This window comes from Candoia aspera, chromosome 6 (genome assembly GCF_035149785.1).
Source record: "Candoia aspera isolate rCanAsp1 chromosome 6, rCanAsp1.hap2, whole genome shotgun sequence".
Classification (NCBI taxonomy): Eukaryota; Metazoa; Chordata; class Lepidosauria; order Squamata; family Boidae; genus Candoia; species Candoia aspera.
In genome coordinates this window covers 48,781,695-48,807,127 of record NC_086158.1, presented here as the reverse complement: position 1 = coordinate 48,807,127, position 25,433 = coordinate 48,781,695, and the positions used below count along the sequence as shown (strand labels likewise).

At 43.8% G+C, this 25,433-nt stretch overlaps 2 protein-coding genes across 8 annotated transcripts in view; one reads left to right on the top strand and one right to left on the bottom strand.

Annotated features, from left to right (window-relative positions):
- Positions 1–3,813: 3,813 nt before the first annotated feature.
- MRPL43 (mitochondrial ribosomal protein L43) lies at positions 3,814–6,144 on the bottom strand. The gene is made up of 3 exons (XM_063307073.1): positions 5,960–6,144; positions 4,978–5,084; positions 3,814–4,257 (listed from the first exon to the last, which is right to left on the bottom strand). Exons 1-3 carry the CDS (start codon positions 6,088–6,090, stop codon positions 4,031–4,033), a joined length of 465 nt encoding a protein of 154 aa, XP_063163143.1. The 5' UTR covers positions 6,091–6,144; the 3' UTR covers positions 3,814–4,030.
- Positions 6,145–6,684: 540 nt separating this feature from the next.
- Positions 6,685–25,433, top strand: part of TWNK (twinkle mtDNA helicase) — a 372,148-nt gene continuing 353,399 nt past the window's right edge. Inside the window, exons 1-5 of one of the 7 annotated variants that reach the window (XR_010068201.1) lie at positions 6,685–8,306; positions 9,574–9,814; positions 10,666–10,773; positions 11,164–11,305; positions 11,434–12,647. Coding sequence is in view for 5 of the 7 variants with exons in the window: in XM_063307053.1 (XP_063163123.1) it covers positions 7,103–8,306; positions 9,574–9,814; positions 10,666–10,773; positions 11,164–11,305; positions 11,434–11,763 (2,025 nt within the window). In the remaining 2 variants the exon portion in view is untranslated. Of the gene's footprint in view, positions 8,307–8,504; positions 8,750–9,573; positions 9,815–10,665; positions 10,774–11,163; positions 11,306–11,433; positions 12,718–25,433 lie in introns of those variants that run through there. The other 6 variants (XR_010068200.1, XM_063307053.1, XM_063307052.1 and 3 more) reach the window with 6 other exon arrangements.

The window sequence follows — 25,433 nt, the reverse complement described above, 5'->3', positions numbered from 1 at the left end:
CACATGCCAACGTCTGTCTCAAGAGAATTTGCGGGACAGGTAGGCACATGGTTTTAAGCACCCTGCCCCATCGGCTTGCAACAACAGGGCTCCAATAGAATAATCAGAGGCATCCACCTGAACAACAAAAGGCTTGGAGTGGTCAGGATGTTGTAAAATAGGTTCCTGTGTAAAAGACTCCTTCAGCTTGTCGAACGCTGCCTGACAAGCCGGAGTCCATCTAAGCAGCGCGCCTGGGTTTTTTACCCAGCGGGTTTCTCCCACCCCCTTTGTCCGAAGTAAATCAGTCAGGGGCAAGGTTATTTCAGCGAACCCCTTTATGAATAACCTGTAGTAGTTGCTGAACCCGAGGAAACTTTGAAGTTGCCTACGGGTGCGGGGTCTTTCCCATTCTAAGGTAGCTTGGATTTTAGCAGGATCCATTTCGATGCCTTTATCTGAGATCCGGTACCCCAGATAATCAATTTGTGTTTGATGGAAGGCACATTTTGACAGTTTGGCATACAACTCAGCTTTCCTTAGTTTGCGAAGCACCTGCTTAACCAAATGTACATGTTCTTCCAGAGTTTCAGTATAAATCAATACATCATCTAAGTAGACCAATACCCCTTTAAACAGATGTTCATGTAGTACTTCATTGATCAATTGCATAAACACCCCAGGGCCCCAGCCAAACCAAAAGGTAAAACCTTATATTGAAAAGCTCCCAACGGGCAATTGAATGCCGTTTTCCATTCATCCCCCTCCCGGATCCTCACACGGTAATAGGCTTCCCTTAAATCCAGTTTTGAGAAGATTTTCCCCTTTGCCAGATGTGATAACATATCTTTTATCAAAGGCAGGGGATATTTATTTGATATTGAGACTGCATTGAGCCCATGGAAATCGGTACAGAGTCTTAATGTCCCATCTTTCTTCGGGCAGAAAAGGACCGGTGCCCCCACTGGCGAGCTAGCTGGTTCAATGAACCCTCTTGCCAAGTTTTTGTCCACAAACTCCCTTAACAAAGTTAGTTCCTTCTGAGTCATTGAGTAAATCTTGGGCTCAGGCAATTGGGTGTTAGGCACCAGCTCAATGGCACAATCAGTTTTCCGATGCGGAGGCAGTTGATCCGCTTCTTTCTCCCCAAATACATCAGCAAAGACCTGGTACTCCTCCGGTAGACCTTCAAGAGGAGGGGTTGGGTACTGCAGAGTTGCAGCTGCCGCTACCCCCACCACCTCCTCTGGGGCTTCAGTTCCCTCTAGTGCTTGGTAAAATCCGTCCCTAAAGGTTACAGTTCAATAGACCCAATTTATCTGCGGATTCTGCTGGACCAACCATGGGACACCCAAATCCACCAAAGGACCCCCCACCGGAGCCACTACAAATGACAACCCTTCCCGGTGGCTACCCATCTGCAAGGCTACCAAACCGGTAAAATGCGTGACCGGTTTGCCCCCTGCCATGGACCCGTCCAATTGGGTGAAAGCAATGGGTCGTTGCAATGGAAAGGTGGGTAACTCCAAGGCAGCTACCACGTCGGGATGCATTAAGCACCGTGAGCACCCAGAATCAATCATCGCCCACACTTCTATCGTCTTCGAACGGGATCCCAATTTTACTTTCACAGTGAGAATGCGATAGCTGCCACTCACCGACACCAGCTCGCGCCCCTCTTCTACCACCTGCCCTGCGGCGCCCTTTAGAGCAGGTGGCTGGCGTTTCCCGCCGGCTGTAACAATTCTGGTTCACCCTCGTCCCCGTAGAACGGCACGCTTTCCAGCTCGCTGTCGGCCACAGCTGCTTTCATTTTCCTCAGTAGAGAAGGGGACTTCGCAGTCGATTTCCCCTGCCGATCTTCACCCTTCGCCCTCGGGCACGCCGCCGCGCGGTGCCCCTCCTTGCCACAGCGCAGGCACTGCCCCTTCGCGTAACGCCGCTCCTTCTCCTCTTCCCAGGAACGTTGTCCGGATCGACCAAAGGAGCCCGAGGGGCGGGTGGGCTTGCCATCTCGCCCCAACTTCGTTGCTCGTCTCTGTGCAAACACCTCGTGGGCATGCTCAGCCTTTCCAGCGAGCTGGATCCACTCGTACAAACTGTCAGGGTCATCTCGCCCCAGCGACCAGCGCAGCACTTCAGTGTTTAAACCATCTTTGAACAGCTCTATGACAGTTGCCTGCGACCAATCCTCCACCTTCCCCGCTAGCGCTTTAAATTCCAGCGCGTAGTCAGCCACAGTTCTCGATCCCTGCTTGAGTTCTTTCAAGGCACGCTTCGCCCGCTCCTTCGCTAGGGGATCCTCGAAATGATGCTGTAGAGCCCAGAGGAATTCGTCGAATTTCTCCAGTTCAGGGGCTTCCAACTGGCACATCTGTACATATCAGTCCGCTGCCCGCCCCTTCAGCTTGGTGGCAATGGTGATGATTTTCGCTTTTTCCAATCGAAAAAGCGACCCCCACTCTTCCATGTACACCTTGGCATTCGTCAGGAAGAACGAGAGTTTTGTAGGGTCTCCGTCGAACTTGACAGAGAAGTCCCTCAATCCTCCGCCCGACGGGCTGTGTCCCCCCACTGGCGGTTCAGCTGCTCTGACAGGTCCCGCCCCCCTCTGCTCAGGGACGGGCAGCGACGCTAGTTCCACCCTTGGAGCCCGATCCCCCTCTTTTGGGCGAGCTCCCCTTCTCTGTTCTGGGGACTGTGCCTGGGAGGAAGGGGTGGAGTGCTGCTGGCTTGACCCCTCCCACACCTCTTTCAGCGAACTCAGGTCCATGCTCATTTTCTGCAGAATGAGCTCCAGGGAGTCCATCTTCGACTCTAGCACCCGGATTCGGTCTGGAGTGGGGGAGTCCCCCCTCGGCGGCACCTGTACCACCGTTGGCGACAGCGGGTATCTCTGCCTCCAGGACGAGCCCCTCGCTTCCGAGAAGTCCCCCCGACTGTCGTCCCAGGTGACCAGTTCACCCGGGGTCGTGACCATGGTCTCTGGCGCGGTCTTCATGCCCGTAGCTTCGCCTTCAGACCCCGATCTCGCCTCCTCCCGGATCGCTGAGAGTTCTCCCAGGGGGGCTCTGTCGGGGCGCATCATAGTAGAATCGGGCTCTCCCTCACTCGACCCCTTACTCTCCACGAGTAGCACATCTGGATCGGTCATCGCCAGCACTCTCCCTCACAGGATCGGACGAACTTGTCTTTTCCTGGATAGGGGCCAGCGGGAGTTGAAGTTTTTGATTCTCAGCTTTATGTAATGGTTGCCTATCCCAAATACTCAGACTCACAAGAGGTTACTTAAATGAAATCTGATTTATTAGGGAAATTATGACAGTTACAGAGAAAGCTGAGAATGACTAAAAGCGCGCCAAATACAAACTAAAAACCCTCGGCTCCAAATACGTGCTTCAATCTGAGAAACCAGAGAGAGAGAAAGATCTGGATTCAGAGGTACCCACAAACTGCATATCTACTCTTTCTGGAAGAGTGACAGTGTTCAGAACAGGATGATTTACTTACCTGGAACCATGACCCCCTCACAATCAGCCCCTCTGTATTTTAAAACTGTTATTTAGCTGGGGAAAGGTGAAAAGGTCCCATGGAATGCAAGATTCCCACCTCTGTTCTAAAGGAATAATGGGCCAGAGTAAGTTATGTTTCATCATTTATTTATGTTCAGTAATAATTAAATTGCAAAGTACAATTGGAAGAAAGCTACTAGCATATCCATGCAGATCTAGACCCACCCAATTATAGAATTTACTCAGAAATAGTTCAGTTTGCAACACAGCTGATGATTCAGCCCGAACCAAAGTTATCATGAAAACATCAAGTCTAGAAGACAAACCCAATTGTAGAATTTACTCAGAAATAGTTGTTTACAACACAGCTGATAATTCAACCAGAACCAAGGTGATCATGAAAACATCAGATTTGCAGACACAAGCTAGTCATTCCCCTTCAGTGCCCACTTTCTTTGGTAAGGAGGGAAGCATATAAGGATTTCCTGCATGCAAAAAATCCTCACATTCATAAATGTCACAGGCTATACAGCGTAGCTTTATTTTTCCAGTGACTGGAGTGTGGCTCCTATGGTTTGCACATTGAGCACACTGGGCTTATTTGTGAAAGGATTCCACTGGCCTTGGATACTGGGGTTATCTGTATGGAAAGGTTTTCGGATACGAATGATTTCTAGGCCAGATTGGTTGACCATCTTTTGGACGATATCTGCAATCTCTTCTGCAGTCTTGCTGGTTAAAGGCTCCTCCTTCACAGTTCCATTCACTAGGAAGGAAATAATCTGGGTAAAAACTTGTTCCATCTAAGAAGACACATTCTTCTGGATAGCTGTATCTCGCTACCTAGGATTTCCAATTTCTCAATCTCTAACTTTATTTTTATGTTTTAATGATGTAAACTAGCTTGCCCAGAATTTCCAATAAAGATACAGTCAATTCTAGTGATTCTTCTAGTATACCCCATCAGGGTGCTCTTCAGAAACACTGAGACTGCAACTCACAATATTGTTTGCTTGCAGGTCCAGAAGATCTGCTGGCTTAGAATACTGGAAGTTGCAATCCCAACACATCTGGAGAGTGTCATGTTGGGGACAGTCATTCTAGAAGGCTAAATTTCTACTGCTATGGCTGGTTGCTTTGCATGAAAAGGAAGGTCCCTGTTCTTTCATAATTTTGTTGAAAGAACACCCACGTGATTGCTTTATTTATTTGTTTCATTTTGTTTTTACATATTTATATTCTGCCTTTCTGCCCACATGGCTAACACAAATTTAACATAAAGACTCAAACTTTCACAGAAACAATTAAATCACTCCAACTGAAAAGATTTGGCTAAAGAGAAAACAATCTTGACTATTTTTCTTAAGACAGGAAGCTGAGCACATCTCCTTAAGAGCATATTCTTAGGAGCATATTTCTTGGGCAATGGCAGTAATCAACATAACTTCTCTGTTTGGTTCTATTCAGTAGCATCTTCCATACTCACAGTATTCAGCAACCAATGTGGGGATCCTGCAATTCTTTGGGTTTACATAAACCACAATCCCTGGGTTCTGCCTTGCAAAATCCACTATCTTTTCTTCAATATATTCTCTACAACCAGACAAAAAATATTTGTATTGAGAAGTTTAAAAAATACACTTGTCAAGTAAGGATTAAACAGCTGAAACAATAAAGTCTACCTGGACATGGGACTTTTCTAGACAATTATTTTGAATATAAGGACTTGACAGCCCCCTTATCAAGACAAAAGTCCACCTAATCCAGCATTGCTTTTCCACCATAGGTGGAGAAAGGCATTTCCAAATGTTTTGCATTCATGGGCATCAGCAAAGGGCAGGGAGGGAGGCCCAAGTGATATTATGCATCTCATAATATCATAGGACAAGAAAAACATGTACTGGGTGCCTATGTTTGGAGTAAGCATTCCACAACGCTGGCCAGAAGACTTAACATTCAGGGTTTGTGGGAACTGTAGTGCAAATTATCTATTGCATATTAGATTGTCTAGCCTTTATATGTGAATTCTGGCCCAGATCCTGCAATTCTGACTTGTACAGAAAGTACCCTTAATTATTGTCTGAAAATATCTTGGATTGGGTCAAATGAAGAATAGAATATAGCAATACTGCCCAATTCCATTACATCGTCAGGGATCAAAGACAGTATTACTTTGGGATGGTAATAATAAATAAAAAATAGGGAGGTAGAAAAGCAAATGCTGAAATTCTGTAAGTGAAAGACTTATACAATTAACTGGAGCCGTGGCTCAACCGTAGAAGCCCTGCTCAGGGGCAGGTCGGGTCTGGGAAGAGCAACAACGGAGGGGGGGGGGTCCCTAAGAACGGACCGGCGCTTCCTCCTCTCGTTCCTAAGAAGCTAAGGGCCAATCTCAAACACCAGGAACGAGGAAGCCGAGGCAGAGGTTCCCAGCTGGCCCGCCTGCTGCAGCGCCTCTCTCTCCCCACCTGGCGCCCAGCGAGTTCGGCAAGTGCTGGCTGACCGTCACGGTGATGCGCTGCAGCTGACACACGTAGCGGCCCACGCCGTTCCGCAGGACGCTGGCCAAGAAGCGGCTCGGGGTGCCCCGGCCGGTCATCGTCGTTGGCAACGCAACGCGCACCCGAGCCTAGAAGCGAAACAGGAAGTGAGGCAGGACGGATCATCGAGTTGGAGCCGGTCTAGCATACAGTCTCTCTGTGCCTGTAGAACGGCGATTGTTTTTAAAGCCGACTTTGCTACGGGATAACAACTCGCAGAAAATATAGAGAAATTCCAGGCTTTTCCGTAGCCGTAGCTGCATCGTAAGTGGTCTCCACTTTATTCTCACAAGAGAGAAGCAAAATTTCGGGTTATTGCGGTGCAAATATCTATTTAAAAATTGCAATGTAGACACAGTATGTATGACGCACATGCGCATGCAGAAATCGCTAGGAAGGGTTTACATGTATGGCTGAGGTTAGGTTACGACGGCCTTGATAAGGCTGCAAAAATCACCAGGTATCAACATCTCTAACTCTTCGTTGTCGCCCTCTGAATTTCTGCAATTCGGATCTGATAGTCGTAAAACGCTCTTTCAACAATACGAGCAGGAAGGGGTGTATATCAGTCTTAATTTTTATCTCTATGATGGGAGGCCTGGGTGTTCCTCCAAACCTGTGTTTGTTTCCGGGTTGGTTCCGGGACCCGCCGCTCTCGGAAGTGACGGTTCTGCAGAAGGGCCATGGCGCGCTTTCTGGAGCTGCACGTGGGGAGCGGACACCCTGATCGGGAGCTAGGCGCGGGGGCAAAGCTGTACGGTCAGGCTGCGGCCAGCGGGGAGGTTGGTTTTTAGCAAGGCAGAGATCGCCGGCTGGAGAGCGACAGGCAGTCTGCGCGGGAATCTGGATGGGGAGCACCTGCACCGCAAGCCGGAACAAGGGCAGCGGCGGCATAGATGGGTCTTGAGGGGAGATGCAGTTTAAGAAACGTAGGAGGTTGCTTCTCGGAGGGTGGAAGGGATTTCTTGAAGAGAAGGAAGCACTTACCACGGGGCAATTAGGGCAACATTGCAGGGTTGTATTGAGGAGAAGGTTCCAGGAGAACCTGTTGGCGTTGAAGCCATAGATAAAATGTGGTTCTCTGTGTCTTCACGGGTTTTTTTACGTCACTGGTGCCTTTCGCGTAAATGGATGCTTGTAGAAAGCTATCCTTGTAAGCACTACAAAAAGGAGACGCTTCCATCAGTGCAGGACCCAATTTCCCCTGCCTCAGTCACAGAGATCAGGCAGTACCTCAAAACACAGAGAATCCCATTTCATGATGGCTATAGTTGTATTCACGTGCCCAGTATTTTTGTGGAGGATAAGCAGCAACTTCGCCATAGTTACAGCCTCTTTATTGATAAGACTACAGGCCAGTTTATATGCACAGCCACACTGGTTGAAGGTAACTGGCACGACTTCCAGGCCAATGTAGAGTTGCAGCATAAAGGAATAACTGTAGGTGACAGGCACAGTATGAATGAGCAAAGTGATCAAGGTGGGGAGGATGCTAGGCATATATGGGAACGAGCCTTGCCTCTCTGGGAATTGCTGGATGAGATGGAGACAAAAGAAGTCAAGGCTATGTTTGGCATTTCCAGTGTGTCAAATGCTACTCTCAAACACTTTGGTGTGCGTTTTCTTCGGACCACTCAAGCATTGGTCTTTCCATGGTTCAGCCCATCTGGCACCAGTCTGAAGGGATTAAAGCTTCTCAGAGTTGAGCACCAAGGAGAGAGAGTACACTATGTGGAGAATACGCTGCCTCGTCCGAATGCCTATCATAACCTCTTTGGTTTGCCTCTAATCAGTCGGCGTGATACAGAAGTGGTGCTGACTGGCCGAGAGTTGGATACTTTGGTGTTGCACCAAGTGACTGGTTTACCCAGCCTAGCTCTGCCTCGTGGGATTTCTTGTCTTCCCCCAGCCCTACTCCCCTACTTAGAACAGTTCAAACGGATCACTTTGTGGTTAGGAGAGGATCTCCGGTCCTGGGAAGCTGCTAAACATTTTGCACGCAAACTGAATCCTAAGCGTTGTTATTTGGTGCGACCAAGTGACCAGCAGCTTCGACCACTAGAAGCTTTTAGCAGTGGCATGAACCTCACCAAGATTCTGCGGTCAGCTCTACCAGCTGGCCACAAGTCTATAATTTCATTTTGTCAACTGCGGGAAGAGGTGTATGGGGAGCTGGTCAATGTAGATCAGGTGGCAGGAGTCAAATGGGTTCGTTTCCCAGAACTGAGCAAACTTCTTAAGGGCCACCGCAAAGGAGAGCTCACTGTTTTCACAGGTGAGTGCATATGTGGTGCTTTCCCTTTCACCCTTCCTCCACCAGCACGTATAATCATTAAAATATTACTTGCTCTGACACTCTTGGGCTGTTTGTCAGTTACACGTTTTGGCTCACTTGTCAGACATAGCTTGTGATCTGAAAGTCAGTTTCCCACATAGGTTCTCACAGTGTTCTGTCCCCATACAATATTGCCAATAATCCACTGTCAGTCTAAAGATTTTACAAACAAAGGCTTACTGCATGATCAGCCAGGAATGGTTAAACTATTTTCTTGCTGTTTTTTTTTCCTAATCTGCTATAAACTATGCTAAAAAGCTATTCAGCACTGGGTTGTCCTTGACTAGTTTGTTATTTTGCTTGGTTATGGACTTGTTACACAGTTGGTCTTGAACAGAGAAATTGTTCTGGATTGATCTGATGGATAGGATACAAAAGCATAGGTTTATCTATATTCCCTTGTCTACTATTTTTGGATTATTTCATGTCACTGTATGCTGGGAATTCTGTTTGTTATGTATTCTATTAAAATAATGACTGCTTATTGTTTACATCTGAGATTTGTTTTTATTATCAATTAACTAAGAACGTATGTTCATTCGTATGTATGGGAATATATCCCTCCACATCCTGTTATACACTGTTCTGTATATATTGACTATTTTGTATGTGCTGTATACGCACAGGAAAACCACATGAACATCTTTCATATGCTTAAAGCTAGTCATGGTTGTATTTTTGTCTGGAGAAGCACAATTTATTGCTGGGTAAGCAACTCCATAGAGGAAATTATTATTAGGAGGAAAAGGGAGGCAGTATTGGAGATGTCTAAAATAAATTCAATTCAATTTATTTTTAATGCTGCTTTTTCTTGAGTTAGATCCCGCATGTCTCCAAATGTGGCAAATGTGAAGATGAAAGTAAATGAAATTCTGACTTATTGCAGTTCTGTGATTCTATGTGCACTGTTTAACAGAAGTGTCTATGGAAGATTGCATATATATCCCAAGCTTGATTTTTATTACATTACTAAGTAGTGATCAAACCATCGAGAAGTACAATTATAATGGGTGAGATGTTACAGTCCATGGGAAGAATATTGTGTTGTGCCACAGTTCCCCACTTGCATTTCTTATCCACAAAGGAGCCAATGTAGCCACCCATCAAAAGAAAGGGCATATCAGTTTGTTCAAGGTGAAACCAAATGCTGTGTCAGTTGGATCAAACTGTATTTCTTACTAATTGTGTCTTTGTCTTTTTGGATCAGGTCCAACAGGCAGTGGGAAGACCACTTTCATAAGTGAATATGCCCTGGATCTCTGCATGCAAGGTGTTAACACATTGTGGGGCAGCTTTGAGATCCACAATGTGCGTTTGGCCAAGATCATGCTCACTCAATTTGCCATGGAAAAGTTGGATGAGCAACTGGAAAAGTATGATGAGTGGGCAGACAGGTTTGAGGATCTTCCACTTCACTTCATGACCTTCTATGGACAACAGAATATCAAGTAAAGTTTGGGGTAGCAGCTTCCACTTGTATATCATGGGTTATTGCTCTTCTATGAGACAGTAGTTGTCTCATAATATAATATAATTATATTATGGTGATGCTATAATTAATGGTAATGCTGAGTTTGCAGTCTTAGTGCTGTTTAATTAGCAGCAAGTAGACATGTTTCAGAAAGGAGTATAAGTATCCTTGAAAAAGAAATCTGTTACAAGATCTGGTAGTAAAGCCAAAATAAGGCTAAATTAACTGGCCCTGTGTAATATGTTTGCTGGTCTGGGAATTGCATCCTCCTCCTCTGTTAAACCAGCATTATGTCCTCACTTTGGATAAGACAGCATGGTAGAAAAGTGACAGATGATTCTAGGACATGTTGACTGTCAAGTGTTAAAAAAACACCCTTAGCTTAGCAACTATTGGGACTGGTCTCATATTAAATTGTACGTTGTTAAAATAGATTACGAATACACTATTATATGTTAGGGCAATTGGTTCACCCTTAGATATGGAAAGTCTTGTGGTTTCCTTTACTGTGGGATACAAATTATATATTGCAAAGTGTGAATGAGTGTCTTGCTCCTTATTCCTTAACTCCTTATTCTTTGTTCTGATCTCTATTAATCAAATTTTCTCTAGGATTCTGAGGGTTTTAAGCTACCTTCCTTAGTTACTAACTTCATCAATGTATTTGTTGCTCTGAATTAATTGAGATGGCAGACATGTTTTAATCTGCAGCAGGATTTTCAATTTAAAAACTCCCTGTTTGAACTTCAGTGTGATCTCTCCCTAGCTAGGAATGGCAAAGGAAATTAGCCTCTACACGTGTATAACTTTGATAACTTTTTCATGCAGGACAGTGATTGACACCATGCTTCATGCTGTGTACATGTATGATATTACTCATGTTGTCATTGATAATCTCCAGTTCATGATGGGCCAAGAGCAACTCAGTACAGACAGGTAACTGTTTCCTTTCATGTTTCCTTAGGCATAGAATCACTCTTTACAGCATTGTTCCTTCTTTTCTTTTGCTCTGTCCACCACATTTTTTCAAGCTACATTGAGAGACATGGGAAAGGCATGTGCAAATCCCATGACCCTATTTCCAGTTGCTTAATCATAGTTACACATTTGTTCAGGATCATTATGCCTGTACTGACCTAAATTGACATAGCTTTTAATGCTATAATGTTTCAAAGTGCTAAACTAAAGATTAGTCTTAAATACCTGCTTTGTACAGTCTTGTCAGTTTATCAATATTTGTTCACCGATAAAGAAAAACACTATTTTTCAGCAGCTGTTCATGAGCTTTTGCAACAAGGTGTATTTATTCTGCCATATTGCTGCCAGGCTTGCTGTCCAAGACTACATTGTGGGTACCTTCCGAAAATTTGCTACAGGCAACAACTGCCATGTAACTTTGGTCATTCATCCCCGGAAGGAAGATGAAGAAAGAGAGCTGCAAACAGCTTCCATTTTTGGATCTGCAAAGGTAAATCCTTGGTAAAATTTTCCAAGGAACTAGACAAATATCCACCCACCCACCCACTCACCCAGTCTGTCCGTCCATCCATCCATCCTGCTCTAATCAAAGTGCTATTTTTCTTCTCTCTGTTGCAGGCCAGTCAGGAGGCTGACAATGTGTTGATCCTGCAGGATAGGAAACTAACAACAGGGCCAGGCAGGCGCTACCTACAGGTCTCCAAGAATCGCTTTGATGGAGATGTGGGAATCTTTCCCCTGGAGTTCAGCAAAACATGCCTTACGTTCTCTAACCCTGTCAAAGGCAAAACTAGGGTAAAGAAGGTAAAAGAGGATAATGATGAGCCGCTCCAAAAACCTGCAGCAGGTGCTGGTGAAGTTTCAAAGAAGCAACGATCCCAGAAACAGTCCAATAAGAGCACAAAACCTGCCTTACAGATCTCCCCTGATGAACCCAACAAACCATGAGGAATTTTATTCAGAAAGGGTTCACAGCCAGCAGAATCACTACTGTTCATCTGATTATAGGGATAATAATCAGTCTAACCATACAGGCATTGATCAAGTTCTTCTTGCTGTTGCAGCTTTGTTTCATTGGAATCAGTGGCATGAGAGATCTGTGAATGGTGGTAGGATTTATAGCACCATTTACTATTAAGAAATAGTCTGAAAAGAAACTTGGATTACTTCACCATTCCATCCAAAATAGATTAGAGAGCAGTTCTGGTGCGTACAGCAGAAGGGTCCAGTTGCACATACAGTGGGGCACATGGCAAGGAAGGAACTGTGTTTTGTGCTAGAGATAGTTAATGCTTAGTTGCAACAAGGAATGAATAATACAGCTGCGAGGAATACCAGTGTGTATAAATTGTCTCATGCAATTCCTGTATGTACATGGGGACAGAATCATGGTTCACTGCAAGCTGGCATGATAAATCATGGTATGGAATCACATATGCCAATTGAAGACTCTTAATACTGTACACAATGGTGGATGGAAAAATTAAAATTTACAATAGAAACTTTTTTTTCCTGATCTGGAGAACTGCGTGATGGAGTTAGAAAGCTTAAAATATCCATGTATTCCTAAGGGGGCTGTTGAAAAACTGCCATTAAGAAAAGTAGTGCAGCTTTATTCACAAAGCATTTCTATACCATTAATGGTTTCCTCATTGATTTCAGTTAAAAATTTGAATCAATCTTCTTGGGTTTATTTCCAGACCCAGTCTTCCAGTTTCAGTGGTGCACTGAAGGAAATCTACATTCATTGTATTTTCTGCTTAGGAAAACTGGTATTGAAAAAGAGACTGATGAGTGTTTTGTTTCCATTGTACAAGACAAAGGAAAAAATTGTTTTTATTAAATTGTAAGTGAATAAGATGAAAGACTTTGATAGGAAAATAAAGAATCTTATTCTGTCAAGCTGTTCAGATTTTTTTTAGATTTTTTTATCCCGCCTTTATTATTTTTATAAATAACTCAAGGTGGTGAACATACCTAGTGCTCCTTCCTCCTATTTTCCCCACAAGAACAACCCTGTGAAGTGAGTTGAGCTGAGAGAGAGTGACTGGCCCAAAGTCACCCAGCCGGCTGTCATGCCTAAGGCTGGACTAGAACTCTCGGTCTCCTGGTTTCTAGCCTGGTGCATTAAGACCACTAGACCAACTGGCTCTTTAATATTTAATATTTAAAAATTTAATATTTGTGAGGCTCCAGGGAGGATGCCTAAATCCTTGTAGACTGAGACTTGATATGACATCTTTAGGCTATGTCATCCTTCCTTAGTCTGGTTCACTCCAGTGCTGGAAGTAAAACACCACAAAGTTATGGTTTGGCTGCAAATACTTTTCAAACCCATACATGCAGTAAGACATGTCATTTATTTAACTTTAAACGTTTGCATTGTAAAGGTGTCATTCCTTCTATTTTCCACCAGAGGTCCGCCTGCCTTAAGTTTTCACTTGCCTTTTGAAATCGAGAGCATTTCTTCTGATTTCCATGCTAGCACATAGTTCATTTCTACAGTCTCAAAAATTGAAGTCCCTGGTACAATTTTTAGAACTGTTTATAATATATCCTAAGTTTCTTTAAATTTTATATCAGTAAATGTTTATTTTCTCTGTAATCCTTTCAGTTGCAAGAATAATCTTCAAGGGTATCTTGCTTAATATCCCTGAATCTGTTGCTTGTCCTGTTCTCACTAACTTTAACCCACCAAGTTCTCCCTACAATAATAACCCTTTGAGGTAAGTTGGATTGAGAGAAGCTACTGGCCCAAAGTGGGCTGGAATGAAACATAAAACTGAGGAGATCTTGGTGTTCTCTGAGCATGGTTGTTTGCTTACAGATGTTTCAGTACCCAAGTAGGTAACATCATCAGTGGAAGCAAACCAAGCTCAGAGAGCACCAGGAACTCCACAGTTCAGCCCTGAGCTACAGATACTCTCTTCTCTTGGGACATAAAACTGAGTTTCCCCAGACTTCATCCAATAACATGTTTCACACTAGACAATCTATGGTTTAACACCCTGAAAACCCAGCCTGTAAGTTCTTTGAGGACAGAACCTTCTTGTATTTCTTTTGTTATAAAGTGCCCCATACAAAGATGGCTGTATGATAGCTGATTGGTACAACTGACTCTGCTTCTGTTTTATACACTATTCTGGGAAAATACAGCCACTATGACCATTCTATATATGTTCTAATTCATTCCTCCTGCAGCATGATGAGAGGTGGTATCAGCAAAAGAATGAATTGTTTTCACATGGTGAGTCACTCACTTCCAACAAGATCAGCCATGTTTGCTGTGCATCTCAGATTTAAGAGGGTACCACAGGCTTCATGGGAGTGGAGAATTCCAATTATGTAGTTTAAACATAATGTCAGTTTCATGGATAGGTTAGCTTCATATATAACAGAGAAGTGGCTATTTTTCTCTCACACCCTCATCTTCACAACAGCCTTGTGAGATAAGTTAGGCTGACGGATAATGATTTGGTCCATGCATCATGATAAGCCATCATTTCTTCTAATTGTAATTCGGAATAAGGCACAGTATGCTGGGTTCACACATTGTGCTAAATAACCACTTTGCAGAGTGCAGTGGCTGAGCTGGCACTTAACACTGAGCAATAACCAAACTCCTGCTATGGCTTAATAATGATGCAAACACTCAGGTGATCTCTTCTGACCGCTCAGTTATGGCCTCCAGGCTTCTCTGTCCACAGGCAGCCAGGAAAGGGAATGATGGCTGTTCCCAGAGTTCAGAACTGATCACTTCACAAAGGCTTTCAAATCACATTGAGAATTACAATTTGGCTGGAGGTTTTGCACTTGTGTTAGGTTCTCCAGCTTTTCTATTCCAGACCATGTTTATCCATACCTTGTCTGCATGTGCTTCATGGTTTAATGAGATTTATGTAAGCCATAACCTTGCCATTGAAGTTCACTCTTGTAAGAATTGAGCATCAGATCATGCCGCAGTTGCTTGCAAGAGGGGTGTTAAGTGGTTTTGTAAGCACAGATGAAGTTTGATTATTAGAGTGGTTAGAAGAGAACAAAAATACAGACATCTTATTGCTTAATCTTCTGTCTAAAACAAGTGGCATGGAGTCCATAAGGCTTATTTTCTAGTGCACATGGAATTTCAGGACTTTCCTTCCCTTTCCCCTCCTTAAATAGGCAGCATAAAAAGATCCAGCTTTTCCAGAAGATGGAAAGTTACAAGAATTGTACAGTGTTACAGTGATAAGCATGTTCATGCATAAATAAAATTACTTGGGTGTATTTCCAAGTAAATTGTCATTGCAAGTTTTATAGGAGTGTTTGGGAGGCAGTATTCCTCAAGGCAGAACTGGTGCTGGTCTGTGGCAGCAGGAGGTTCTAATTTCCACCAGCCCTAATCATCTTGGCTGGGCCACTTAAACAGAGCTGAACTGTTACTTGCCTTGGTGAAGGGACCATTTAATTAGCTTGAGCTGTTCCCATTAATTAACTGCGTCACTCTAAACAAAGCCTTTTAACAAGCAGGTTATGTTGGCAGAATTAGCATAACCTATAACAATCTGATCAGCATTTGACTTTATCCACAGATCATGCTAAGTCAAGGTTTGCCTAACCATTGTGTACTCTATAAGCTACTGTGGGCTAGGTCTGTACAGCACTTCACAGCATAGTGTGGTGTATGAACTTGGCCTTCAAAAATATGCGTGGGTCACTCGATGGCTGTACTTGGCATAGATATAGTTTGTTGAGTAAGTCATAGATGGGGCTTTATATACCATATTGAATGTAAGCCATGGTTTACCAGCCACAAAGTTTGAATTCACAAAACATGCTGCACCAAAATCTAACAGACCACATTACAATTTGCCATGTGGTATGTCATATTTTTTAAGAAATATTTTTAATTGATTTTTATTGAAAATTTTGATTACAATGTGGTATGTCATCTTGATCTGAACGATGTAAGGCAGGATGTAAGTATTCAGGGTTCAATTCATGGTGCTGGTTATGACCTTTAAAGCCCTACATGGCATGGGGCTGGGTTACTTGTGGGACCACCTCTCCCCAGTTACATCTACCCACACCATCAGGTCCGGCAAGAGGGGCGTGTTGTGGATCCTATCTGCTAAGGAGCTTCATCTGGTTTTGGGGGACTTCAATCTGCCATCCCTGGGGCATGCCTCGGAGGTGGCTTAGGAATTCATGGCCACCATGGCGGCCAGAAGCCTGTCCCAGATTATTTGGGACCCGACTTGAGACAGTGGCCTGACCCGGACTTGGTCTTCTTGTTGGAGCAGTAGCAATGTGATCTGAGGGGGGAGTTGCATCTATCCCCATTGTCATGGTCAGATCACACCCTGGTGGCCCTGAGATTCTCCTATGCTGCCCCACTCCGCAAGGAGGCAGGACCCATTTGGTTGGTCCACCCCCAGCAACTGATGGACCCGGTGAGGTTTCAGAGGGAGCTGGGGGTTATTCCCGAGGATCTGCTGCACGGTCCAGTGGAGGCCCTGGCCGCTGCCTGGAACAGGGAGACAGCAGGGGCCTTGGACAGGATTGCGCCTGTGCGGCCTCTCTTGCCTCATCCAACCCGACACTCCCTGTGTTTTACAGGGGAGTTGAGGGTTTTGAAGAGGCTTAAGAGATGTCTAGAGTGCCACTGGAGGAAGACAAAGACCGAATCCGACTGAACACAAGCTAGAGCCGCCATTAAGACCTACCTTGTGGTGGTAAGAGTGGCGAAACATCAGTATTTCTCTGCTCTTATTGCATCCCCCAATGCTACTGGCGGGCCCGTTTGAGATCACATGTACCCTTTTGGGGCCGTGCAGAAGAGTTTTCTGAGCATCTGCAGGATAAAATCGCTTGGATCTGTTCCAAGTTGGACTCAAAGTGTGAAGCAGCATCTGTGGAGATGCCGAGGGAACGTTCTTGCCATGTTATCTGGGAACAGCTTGATCCTGTTGGACCTAAGGAAGTGGACAGGATCCTCCAAATTGTGAATGCCACCACCTGTCATTTAGATCCATGCCCCTCCTGGCTGGTGAAGGCAGCTTGGGAGGTGACATGTGGCTGGGTCCAGACAATGGTAAATACATCCTTGAGAGATGGGGTGCTCCTGGCTGCCTTTAAGGAGGCGCTGGTGCACCCCCTCCTCAAGAAGTCATCACTGGACCCAACTATGCTGGACAATTTTCGTCCAGTCTCCCACCTCCCCTTTTTGGGGAAGGTGGTTGAGAAGGCAGTGGCGTTGCAACTCCAGAGGATTCAGGAAGAAACGGATTATCTGGGTCCCTTCCAGTCAGGTTTCAGGCCAGGATATGGGACAGAAACTGCATTGCTCACACTTATGGATGATCTCTGGTGGGAGCGGGATGAGGGCAGTGCATCCATCCTTGCTCTTCTTGACCTCTCAGCAGCTTTTGATACCATCGACCATGGTATCATTTTGGGGCAGCTCAGGGAGTTGGGGGTGGGGTGTGTGGTTTCGCACTGGTTCACCTCCTTCCTCCAGGGCCAGTCGCAATCAGAGGTGATAGGGAGCAAGAGATCCGACCCTCGACTCCTCCGTTGTAGGGTGCCACAGGGTTCAGTTCTCTTTCCTCTCTTATTCAACATCTACAAGAAACCACTGGGTGAGATCATCTGTCACCACGGAATGAGGTATCATCAGTATGCTGATGATACCCAATTATACATCTCCATCCCGGGTGAGGTAAGTGATGCAGTGACTGCCCTTTCTCAGTGCCTGGGGGCTGTGGGGGTCTGGATGGGGAACAACAGACTTCAGCTGAACCCTGGTAAGATGGAGTGGCTGTGGGTTGACAGCTCCTCTGTTTCCGGGAAATTGTCATCTTTAGTTCTGGATGGGGTCGCACTGCCCCAGACAGATCCAGTGCATAATCTGGGGGTTCTTCTGGACTTGTGACTCCTGCTCGAAGAGCAGGTGGCAGTCGTGGCCTGGAGGGCCTTTGCTCAACTTCAGGTTGTGTGCCAGTTACTCCCGTTCCTGGAGCAAGAAGCCCTCCGAACAGTCGCTCATGCCCTGGTCATCTCCCACATAGACTACTGCAATGTGCTCTATATGGGGCTACCCTTGAAGCTTATCTGGAAGCTTCAGCTGGTCCATAATGCAGCCGCATGGGCTATTTTTGGTGCCTCTAGATCGGCACATATAACACCTTTATTCTATGAGCTGCCCTGGGTGCCAGTTTGCTTCTGGGTCCAATTCAAGGTGTCAGCTATCACCTTTAAAGCCCTACATGGCATGGGGCCAGGCTACCTGAGGGACCGTCTCATCCCCATAACATCGTCCCGCCCCACCCAATCATGCAGAGAGGTCATGTTGCAGACTCTGTCTGTAAAAGAATTTCATCGGGCAGGGTCCAGGAAGCGGGCCTTCTCTGCAGTGGCCCCTGCCCTTTGGAACATCTTGCCCCAGGAGGTGAGGCAGGGCCCTTCACTTCTCACCTTCCAGAAGACCCTGAAGACTTGGTTCTGCCATCTCACATGGGGCAGGAAGGTGGGCAGCCACTCTTGGGGGTGGCTTGCACCTTAGAGCCCCTCCCACCGGATTGAAATTTTTATAGCCATTTGGATTCTATATTTATTTATATTATATTTTATATTTTATATTTGTAACTTGTTTTTATTTTTATGGGATTTTAACATTTATTGTTATAGTATCAATTTTATTGTAAACCACCCAAAGTCCCTCTTTTGGGGGAGATGGGCGGTAACAAAATTTGAAAAATAAATAAATAAATAAATAAAATCTGTCAGGACCCAGGATGAGAGCCTTTTCTGCCATGGCACCCACCCTTTGGAACATTTTCCCCCATGGCCCCAACCCTATTGACCATCTGGAAAGCCCTTAAAACCTGGTTTTGTCATCCAGCCTGGGGATCCCATGAAAGTACAGAGCCTGCGAAGTGGTTTTATTTATTCATTAATCAAATATATATGGCTGCCCATCTCACCAAAGGTGACTCTGGGTGGCACACAATAATGCAATAAAACAAGGCATATATAAAAACAATAATATAAATATATAAAAAATCCGTGTTAAAAATTAAATATTATTGAAATTAAAGTGAAAATATACAAACCCCAGGCATGGAGAGAGTGAGTATATCCACCTCAGTAATTGAGCCAGATTTAATTCTGTAAGCCACCCAGAGTCACTGTGTGTGAGTTGGGCGGCCCAATAAATAAATAGATAAATAGATAAATAGATAAATAGATAAATAGATAAATAGATAAATAGATAAATAGATAAATAGATAAATAAATAAAATTCATAAGTTTTGAAATGTACTCTCCCATGTTTTTTGTTCTATTTACAGATTTTTAACTGTTTTTAATTGTATTTTAACAGTTTTCTTTTTTTTATTGTTTTGATATTTGGTTTTTGTTATTTTAATTGTATGTGCTGCCCAGAACCCCGTATGTGAGATCGGAGGCTATATAAATTTAATAAATAAATAAATCAGATAGCCAGATTTATTTCCGTGATCTATTAGCTTTTTGGCAAAAGAAAAATCTGGTGCCCCCTCGCAATCCTGAGAAAACTCTATAAGGGCTACAGACTGAGGAGAAAAAAGGATGCGGGAGGAAGTCTGCAGCTGCCTCTTGGCTCTGTGGTCCAGGCCACAGACATGGGGAGCTTTCTCACAGACAGCTGGATGCAGTTCAGCTTCGGGCAGGCAGAAGAAGCGGGGCGGGGGGCTAACTTAGAGGATCAAATTCCTCGCTGTCGGACCTGCTTTTCTCCTCTTATCACTAATTCTCCCTCCCAATGATCCTCTTCCCTGGCTTATAGTAACTGTCTGAAGGCTTCAACTAACTGGCAAATTGATTGTTAAAGGAAAACCAACAATTTCTCTCACTCTCCCTTAAGGCCAGTTACAAAAGAGCTTCTTCCACCAAACCCAAAGACAAGTTAGGCTTGAGTGGGGAGGAAGGCGTGCTAGCCAGTAGAGGAAAACGTGCGCAAATAGGTGGTGGAGGCAACAGGAAAGAGGCTGCGTACTGTTCTGGGCAAGGAACTCGGGCAGCAGCGTCAAATTGCCAAGTGTGGAAAAGGCCAGCAACAAAGAGGCAGCTGGTGCTTTGCTTTAGTTTTTGCAATCCCAGCACATCCAGTTATGTTGTGCCAGGACTGCAGCACCCACCAAGTTTCGGCACCTTTAATGTTCAGCTCTCAGTTACTTTTGCACAATAGTCAAAGGACGTCTTTATCGCCTATATCACAACAGGAAAGTATTTGCTAAACTACATTCCCAGGAATTTCAGCCAAGTCATACTGGGAACTGCAGTTCAGCAACAACTGGGTTCACACATCACACAAAGCCAAAACCAAAGAAACAACATTATGCTGAGAACCTATAGCATTTGATCTGGAACCACCAGCTCCAAAAATTTACACCATGTGCTAAGTCTAGGATCTCAAATGTGAGGCCAAGCACCAACAGAGCTATCCATGGGGCCCTTTGGTGCCCCCAGGCAGTGTCTGTCTGTCTGTCTGTCTGTCTGTGTGTGTGTGTGTGTGAAGCTAGGAGGCCATAAAGTATCAGCTTCCAGAATCAGTTCATTTTTAAGAATGCCTCTAAGTCTCATTAAATGACAAGTATTTACAGTGCAGTGCTTTTCTGGAAGTGTAGCTGTCTGCCTTACAACAGTAAGCATACTTAGTAAGAGTATCTTGTAGAAAGGGGGTTGAGGGGACAAGGCTAGAGGAGATGGCAGGGGCATTCTGATAAACAGTGCCTCGTAGGTGGTTACTCCCTTATGGTATACACTTTATGAATGGGTAAGCTTTTCAGTATCTATATTGTGATAGTACCCACAACATATTTTCAAAATGTAAAATGTGTCCACCAACCCATAGACTTCCAGTACGAGGCATAATGATATCACTTTGTTATAATATCACCATGCAAATGATACTGATTATGAAAGTTGTGCTAATCAAAATATTGCAACCGTACAGTACCTTCCCTCCCATCAGCCTGCCCACCTCCACTGATCTTCTTAGTGCATTAGATTTTATTTTTGCACTGATAATTTTTCTAAAACTTCCACATTGCTTCACCCCTTTGAAAAGTCTACATGCCTCCCAGTTTGGGACTGCTGTTTTAGAAAGTTACACTCTTTACACTCCCCGCCCCCCGCCCCCGGTGCCTCCATGTGTGATTTAATCTTAACTGCACATCACAAGACTGTGCATTCTTTTTTAGGATGCATGGAAATCTAAACTGAATAGACCCTATTCAGCTCAGTTTTCATTCATCAGAAATACAGATGAGCATGAGTGGCCATGACATTTAGGAATCCTGTTCATGTCCATTTGTATAAATGAAGAAGGAACATCTTTGGCTTCTTTTGTACACTCTAATATTGTAGCAGTTCACAATTGTGCTAACCCACTATTTCAGTACGGTTTGTTGAATAAACCACAATTAGCTGGGTTTGTACAATACTATAAACCATTAACTACTGTTTATAAACCACAGTGCCTTGGCTTACACAGCATACTAAGCCCAAATCAAAGAAACCACATTATGGCTTGATATCGTGTATGAAGTCAGCTCTTTCTTTGCAATTGCCCCCAGTAGTGGTAGAACATGTCTCCTGGCTGCTGACAATGTGTTCCTCACAATGCCACAAAATGATGAGGTGCAGTCCAAAATGGTGGCCATCAGGAATGATCACGGGAGCCAGTTTCTCTTGCTGCTGCTGTTGCTGCTGGCAGCTCCATAGGAGACAGCCATAAATGAATGTGAGTGCCCGAACGATAAGCATGACAATGACTCTGTGAAAGAGCAAGAGAGACTGCCATTCAAACATTAACAGCGCCGTGAAACATTTTTTCTTGCAGTTCCTTTCTCATTACAAATGTAACACCTCTTCTATAGAGTTATATCAAAATGTGATTTGAGAACTATGATGTTACATTATACAGTGTTTATGGTGTTGGCTTATGGCTGGGAACATTCCTGTTCAACCAAGAAGGACACTAGTTCTCAACTTAACTGATATTAAGCTATTTTTTACATTCATATATTAAAATGTATGCTGGTCTATGTGCTAAATTCTACTTTTCTGAAAGCATTAACTAAAGTAAGGGAATGAAGTAGAGCTGGAGTCCAAGAGAAATATCTGCTACTTGATTCACCAAAGAGAAGGATATAGATCTTTAAAAACTCTGAACCTCATAAGACTTATGTGCTACTCTCCCCTCCTTTTACACCAGCAGGTATGTGCAGATCAGGTATGCTAATTCATTACCCTTATTAGTTATTATCACATCTTCTAATTCTACATTTTTCTTATCATGGAAAATGAATTATAACTTTCTCTTTCCTCCCACTTACATCATTCCTTTTTTAATGGAAGTTATAATGCCACCAATCTCTTCTACAATGTGTGCATCTATTTTAGTGAAACTGATCATTTGTCTAATTGCCAAAAGAATAATAAAAGATTAACACTTAATTAATTAGTGCATAATTATTTTCACAAGGTACAGATGCTCAGCTGATAGTAGAAAGGTCAACCACTTATAGTTGAAGGTTATGTGGTTTAACTCAGAAGTAAGTTTACTGAGTTCAAGAGGATGTCATGTTCACTGTTTCAATGTGCACTGTACATCGTAACGTTTCACATGCCATGGCGCTGACGTGCGTTTCTGTTGGGAGGGAGCTGCTGTGAAACCTTGTGCCAAGCTCTGTATCTATGTTCATTTCAATGTAATGTGTTTGGGTTATGTGCTCGGCTCAAGGACTTTTCCCGTGGACCATCAGAAGCCGTTAGGAGCACCTGGGATTGTGAGCTTGGGAAGATTCTACGGGGGGAGGGATCTCATTTGCACCGAGGGTTTTTAGTTTGAATTTGGCACGCTTTCATCATTCTCAGCTTTCTTTGTGATCCTGCATACTATTCTTTAATAAATCAGATATCTTTGCATTCCTGCTCATGAGTCTGAGAGTATTTTAGAATAGGCATTCTTTACAAAGGACTTAGAGCCTTTCCCCACTACTGAGGTGAAGTGCTATCCACCCCACCCACCCCCATCTTGAGTTACTGGTTGAAAACCACACCAGCATGAACTTTGCTGCCCTGTTGTTGACTCCTCTCCTGCTTCTATTGCATTTGCCCTGATTTGTGGCCAAGTGCTGCTGAGATGAGTTTGTCTGTACAGTGCGTACAAGCAAAGGGACTGGTTTGCTACCCTCCCTCTTCTGGCGAGAGAAACGTTTGCTAGTTGTGGTTCCTCAGCAGGAACTGGGTAGGCCTGGCTGCAGTCCTCTGATTGTCATCTCTGAACTTCTTTCGTTGCCCCTTCTCTTACACTCCATTCTGTCATAACAACAGCTTCTACAGGGCATGGTGGTGGTCAGAGAGGCAAAAGCAAGAATATCCTACATATACTACTGATTATAACCCATCCTGAGCGCAGTTTTAAACAAATTGGGGTCATAAGGGAGTTGACTTTTGTTTAGAATTTTTCTCTCCTTCCTCCATGCTCTTTTTGGGAAGCAATGGGGTGGGAGGTTGCATCATTCACCCAGAGTTGTTGGGAGTCGGGTGTTCTTAAAATCTGTATAAATAATCATCCCACTATTTCATTATAGTCTTGCACCAAATTGTTAAGTCATAAAGTACAAATTGGTCTTGTACCAAATTGGTAAGTCATAAAGTACTCATACCACTGCTGGCTAAGTAGCTGAGCACAGTTACCTAGTTCTTTTTTTTTTTAAATAAAAGCTTTATTAAATTTAGAACAAATGAGGAACCACTGGCTCAGCACACTTCTTTAGGTAGACAGTAGCAGAATGGCAGCAGATGACGCTGACCAGAGGGGCATGCCTGCATCAGTCCGCAAGGAATATTAATTCTGTTTAGAGTGCTGCAGCCAAAACTGAGGAAGATGTCCTTGGTTTTATCTTTGCCTCAATAACCTCCCCTGCACTATGGAAGTATTATTACAAGTTAGCAACTAGTGCATGCTCTGTGATTTTAGAAACTACTTTAGCTTTATGCATGAATTTGCCTGTATATCATTAGTGCTAAAGGAGGAAGAGAAAAATTATGCATACGTATGTAAGTCTGACCCCAACATCGTAATGTTTGTCTGTCTTCTAGATCTCCACATTTTCAGTTAAAAGATTTGCAAAAGGATTTGTGAGTGCATTTGGCTGAACTTATTTACAGAACTCCCAAAGTGGGAAAACTGGTTAAAGCAATTTCCTAATTATAAGCATTCTGCAAGATAATTCAGAAGCCATCCCAAATGTTTGTACTGAGCATGCAAAGGAAACCCCCAAGTCTGCAAAGGCCTTTAGGGGCAAGGCTCATGTGTGTGCGGATGTCCTTCCTCCCCTACTCTTACACAAAGCTTTTTTAACTGGCATTTTAGGGAATACCAGCTAAGGTGAAATGCAGGATAGTTGCTTAGAACAAACAGAGTAAATACCCTGTAGAATCAATGTACATAACTAATATAACTAAGACCAAGAATTTGTTTTAATAGAAGATCTAAGTTCAGTTTTATACTAAAATCTAGACTGATGTTCCTCTCAAGCTTTTTAAAATTTAAGCATAATATTAAAACAGGGAAAGGAGCATTACATTGTTAAGCAGGTAGACACTGAGGTCTATTAAAATCACCCATAAATCTACTGTAGTTGACCCTGCGCTAGTTTTTATGCCCTCTGCCCAGAAAAGGATGTAGAAAGGACACATCGCCAGAGCGTGCTATTTTTAAAACCTTTACTGAAAATCAAAAAGTTGTTTTTAAACTGCTTTTAGATTTTAATGTAGTTTTTATTTATTTATTTATTTATTTACATAGTCATTTTTACGTTACCTAACTGCAAGACTGGAGGCAGATTATCGTTCTTACATTTTTATAATTATAATCAGTTAAACATATAATTAAAACCCTGTCACTGCTGTTTCCATAACTGGAGTGCTTCATACTAAAGTCCCTAAGGCAGAACATTGCTGTTACAGTTCTCCTAAATGTTAACAAGATGGGTGCCATCTTGACTTCAGGATGCCAGCTGCCACAGAGTGAGGGGGTTGCTATTGCGAGGGCCATTCACTAGGTCCCTTGCTCTATGATCTCTCAAGCGGTAGGTTGGCAGGTATTGGGTGGCTAGATTTCACTTGGAGAAGATAGAAGCTGAAGGTAGTGAAGACCTAAACCATATAGGTAAGGGCCTTATATATACAGCTGGGTAACTGCATTCTGTGCCAGCTGTGGCTTCCTAGCTGTCTTCAGAGAACAAAGACAAGCACCTTAAATTGGGTCCAGAAGCCTATTATGCAGCTCTGCAGCAAAGTTTTTACTCTGCTAGGCCAATTAGCATGGATCAACAGCTGGGGAACTGAATTCTGTGCCAGCTCCAGCTTCCTAGTTATCTTCAAAGAACAAATTGCAGTACTATAACCAGGAGATGACAAGGGCATGAGTCACTATTTTCAGCATCACTGCCACTTTCCTGGAAAGATTGTATCTGGCAGAGGCACTTCTTTAACAGAAGCCATGAATCTAGAAGTAAACCTCGATTGCACACTTGCTCCTTCAGGCAAGTACTCTTGATCCCCAACCCTCAGAGGCAGTCCAA

Bases quoted from the DNA above. Each gene is read 5' to 3' on its own strand.
- MRPL43 (XM_063307073.1), bottom strand. From the start codon at position 6,090: ATGACCGGCCGGGGCACCCCGAGCCGCTTCTTGGCCAGCGTCCTGCGG. The intron at 5,085-5,959 runs GTGGGGAGAGAG...GTCTGGTTGTAG, and splicing joins CCGAACTCGCTGGGCGCCAG to AGAATATATTGAAGAAAAGA. The intron at 4,258-4,977 runs GTGAGTATGGAA...TTTCCTTCCTAG, and splicing joins CACATTGGTTGCTGAATACT to TGAATGGAACTGTGAAGGAG.